Source organism: Galeopterus variegatus, unplaced genomic scaffold (assembly GCF_000696425.1).
Source record: "Galeopterus variegatus unplaced genomic scaffold, G_variegatus-3.0.2 Scaffold4530, whole genome shotgun sequence".
Taxonomy (NCBI): domain Eukaryota; kingdom Metazoa; phylum Chordata; class Mammalia; order Dermoptera; family Cynocephalidae; genus Galeopterus; species Galeopterus variegatus.
In genome coordinates this window covers 180,176-183,874 of record NW_007730641.1, presented here as the reverse complement: position 1 = coordinate 183,874, position 3,699 = coordinate 180,176, and the positions used below count along the sequence as shown (strand labels likewise).

Sequence of the window (3,699 nt, the reverse complement as noted above, 5' to 3'; positions counted from 1 at the left end):
CCTGGCCACTTCCGACGACGGGGCCGTGCACGCACCCACAGGAAGTTACTTTTCTAAAACTAGGATATTTAACGTTTGCTTTACTGACCATTTGAAAATGGTTGATTCTCTAAGACTTTTGCACGCTAAAATCACTGTGGGCATATCCTAAAGCACAGACTCCGCAGCTTCTATCACCTGTTTGCCCAGGTGTGTGGAGCAGCCGACATAGCCGATGGTTCTAAGATACTTGTGTGTACACCGAGATGATGTGGTCAAGGACATTTGCTCTTCAGCACATGACCACATTCTTTCTATAATGATCCATGAGAGAAAATATCCTCAGGTCTTAGCACCAGAAACAACTGTGTGTAACAGCTGTTTGACCATCTAGGTTTTTTTAAAAGTGTATTTAAATTTGTTTTTAAATTATAAAAGTAATACACCTACTTGGAAAAAATTCATGGTGTAAAGGGCACATAGAGAACTTTAGTGGCACTGAAATTTAATGGCCTATTTTGGGGGGTGTTTGATGGGATCACGCTTTCTAGCCTGCATGAGCAGCACACATGTTGTGCTGGCACTAATACACCTACTTGGAAAAAATTCATGGTGTAAAGGGCACATAGAGAACTTTAGTGGCACTGAAATTTAATGGCCTATTTTTGGGGGTGTTTGATGGGATCACGCTTTCTAGCCTGCATGAGCAGCACACATGTTGTGCTGGCATTAAATATTACATAATAAAATTATACAGCTACCCTCTCTTGCTTCATAAGCACTGTGATCATTTCACTGCTCATTTCCCTTTTTGCACAGGCTGCTAGAAAGCTCAGAACCAAGCCTGCCGCCCGTCTGTCAGGAGGTGTTGCAACTTACACCATGCATTTTTTGTACCAGCCTTAGCCCTGGCTTACTTTTACTTTTCCCACACTTATTTTCCTTTAATCACAATATATTTACTTATTTTTATTTTCTATTTTCTCATATTTATGTTTTCTCATAATAAGCTGCTCCAAACCTACCTGAGAATCTCAGGGTATAAAATTTTTTAAAAGTACTAAACAGACTTCTATTTATTCAAACTCTAATATTAATGTGCAAACCCTATTGAACAGCCATGGCTCTGACCCACAGGATCACCCAGGAACTTCATTTCAAATCCACATGCCTGGCTTCACCCACCCAGCCTTTGAATCAGGCAGCAGGGTGGTGTGAGCTCCAGGGATGTGCATTCCTGAATGTTGAAGACTTTCTGGGTAACACTGGTGTATACCCCTGGCTAAGAACGCCTGCCTCAACACCACGTGCCTCCAGATGTGCTATCCTAAAAAAGACACACTATCACCTAGGTAATATTTGACCTGGGATGCATAACCTGAATCTAATTACAAAGAAACATCAAACACAAAAGGGGAAATGGTCTATTTTCTTAAAAAAGGGAAAACTATATTCTTCTTAAATGTCGATGTCATGAAATCAAAGAAAGACTGGAGAAACGTTCAAGATCAAGAGGCAAAGGAGCCATGACAGCTCAATGCAATACCTGATTCTAGACCACTGGAGGAGGGGAAATGCTATAAAAGACATTATTGGCTCAACTGACAAAACTGGAAAATGAATGGTAGATTAGATAAGACTATATCAATGTTAAATTTACTGAAGTTGATAATTGTATGGTTATATAAGAAAATATTCCTGGTCTTAAGAAATACACACTAAAGTATTTAGGAGCAAAGGGCTGTAATAAACGAGTATGTAATTTATCCTCAAATCATTCAGAAAACAGATTGTTGGGGTGGGGAGGAAAGGGGGCGAGGGGAGAGAGAGAACGAATGGGATAAATGCTAACAGTTGATGAATCTGGGTAAAGAACATACCAGTGTCCTTTGTGCTATGTTTGAAACTTCTGTAAGTTTACAATTATTCCAAGTTAAAAGTTAAAACAAAACAAACCTGCCTTAGACCATACAACTTCCACTACGGCAGTTATTTTAAAAAGATAATGAAGTCTCCTTCACGTTCCTGCTGCTCCCAACCCTTAGAGCCCCACTGAGCAGCTGCAGGTGGGGACACCCCTCGCCACATCCCCAGGAGGCTGGTTTTCAGCTGCATCCTCTTCAAAAACATCTTTCTTATCCTTTGGGGAATTTCTAGAGCCTCAAAAGCCAGCTGAAATGCTACCTCTTGACTGTTATTTTCTCATGCCCTTTCATTTTTTTTTTTAGTTGCATTCTTTGAGATTTGGGGGGACAGCCCCTATGCACCCTGCCCTGAGCACAGAGCCTCACCGTCCCAGGCCTCGTGAAGTCCACGCTGTGTGCCAGGCTCTGCCGCATCTGGTTACTGAAGAGGCGGACACAGACGCTCTGCAGGTACTCGGGAGTGATCTGCAAAGAGGACGTCAGGGCATCTGGTGAAAGGCACGAAACTCACCCAATGGCCAGCTGAGACCCACTGGCATTTACTAGAGCTGTCTCTCAGTGTAGTTCTGTAAGGTGCAACGATAAAATGTTGATCACTTTGCTTTCACACTGGCGCTCTTGGGAGGAGTTACAGCCTCACCTGACAGAAAAACTGCTAACCTACTAGAGGTATGATCATGGGACATCATACTCCAAATCAATTAGTTCTACTGTCATTTAAAGTAAACAAATTTTAAACTATTTTTGTAAATTCAAGTAATAAAGTCACCGGGTGGCTGTGTGTGGTGGAAGGAGCACTAGTCTTCATATATGAAGATCTGGATTCACATCCTGGACTCTGGAGAAAACCAACAGCTTTGCCTCTCGCTCACCTGACCTGTCAAGTGAGAGGAACAATGTCCACCTCTCTGGGTCACAGTGAGGGGGTAAAGGAGGTAATGGATATGCCTAGCACATGACAGGTGGCTCAGTAAATGTTTGCTGAATGAATGAGGGAATCACTTCTTATAAACTATTAAGTGCTTGCCAACATGAGGCGTGATTACTGTTACCATCAATGCTACTATATCATGTCGCTGTTCTGCAGCCTCTCTCATGCCTCTCTCAGCTGCTGTAATTCAGGATTGATGGACAACATCTAAGGTGGTAACCTCTGAATTTTTTTCTTTTCATCTTATATCTTTTTATAAAAATAACATATGCTCATTTAAAATGTACAAGTACCAATCCTTGGAGGTAACTACTATTAAAAAGCATATATTTTTCCAAACTTTTTTTCTATGCATGATGATTAGAGAGAAACCTCCTTTTCTTTTTTTTTTTTTCCTTTTTGTCTTTTTTCGTGACCGGTAACGGGATCGCAACCCTCGGTGTCGCGCCCGCACCGCGCTCAACCAGTGAGCGGACCGGTCTCTATATGGGATCCGAACCCTCGGTGGGAGCGCCGCCGCACTCCCAAGTGCCGCACTCTACCGAGTGCACCACCGGGCCGGCCCGAAACCTCCTTTTCTGCAGCTTCATAATTAGATGTGGTGAAACTTCCATACGGTAACAGACTGGCCTCTCTCCTCTCTCCCTGCCTCTCACTCAACTCATCTCTGTGAGCGGAGGGCTACGCAACTGAATGGTGAGTTGGAAAGAGCAGCGAATGCTGGGCTAGATCCTTTCCTCTCCTTGTGGGACTCTCACCTACCCAAAAGGAACTTCTGATCTGCTTCAGCCATGTAAAAGGCTCTGTCCATCCTGTGCCAGATGTCTACGATCCCCCGACACACAACTACATGTGAAGTGACAT

The 3,699-nt window shown here is 43.1% G+C and overlaps 1 protein-coding gene across 1 annotated transcript in view; it reads right to left on the bottom strand.

Moving 5' to 3' along the window:
* Positions 1-2,270: 2,270 nt before the first annotated feature.
* Positions 2,271-3,699, bottom strand: part of LOC103603277 (lisH domain-containing protein ARMC9-like) — a gene marked incomplete at its 3' end in the record, with an annotated part of 44,471 nt that continues 43,042 nt past the window's right edge. Inside the window, exon 8 of the mRNA XM_008587766.1 lies at positions 2,271-2,392. Within this exon, the coding sequence (XP_008585988.1) occupies positions 2,271-2,392 (122 nt within the window). The remainder of the gene's footprint in view (positions 2,393-3,699) is intronic.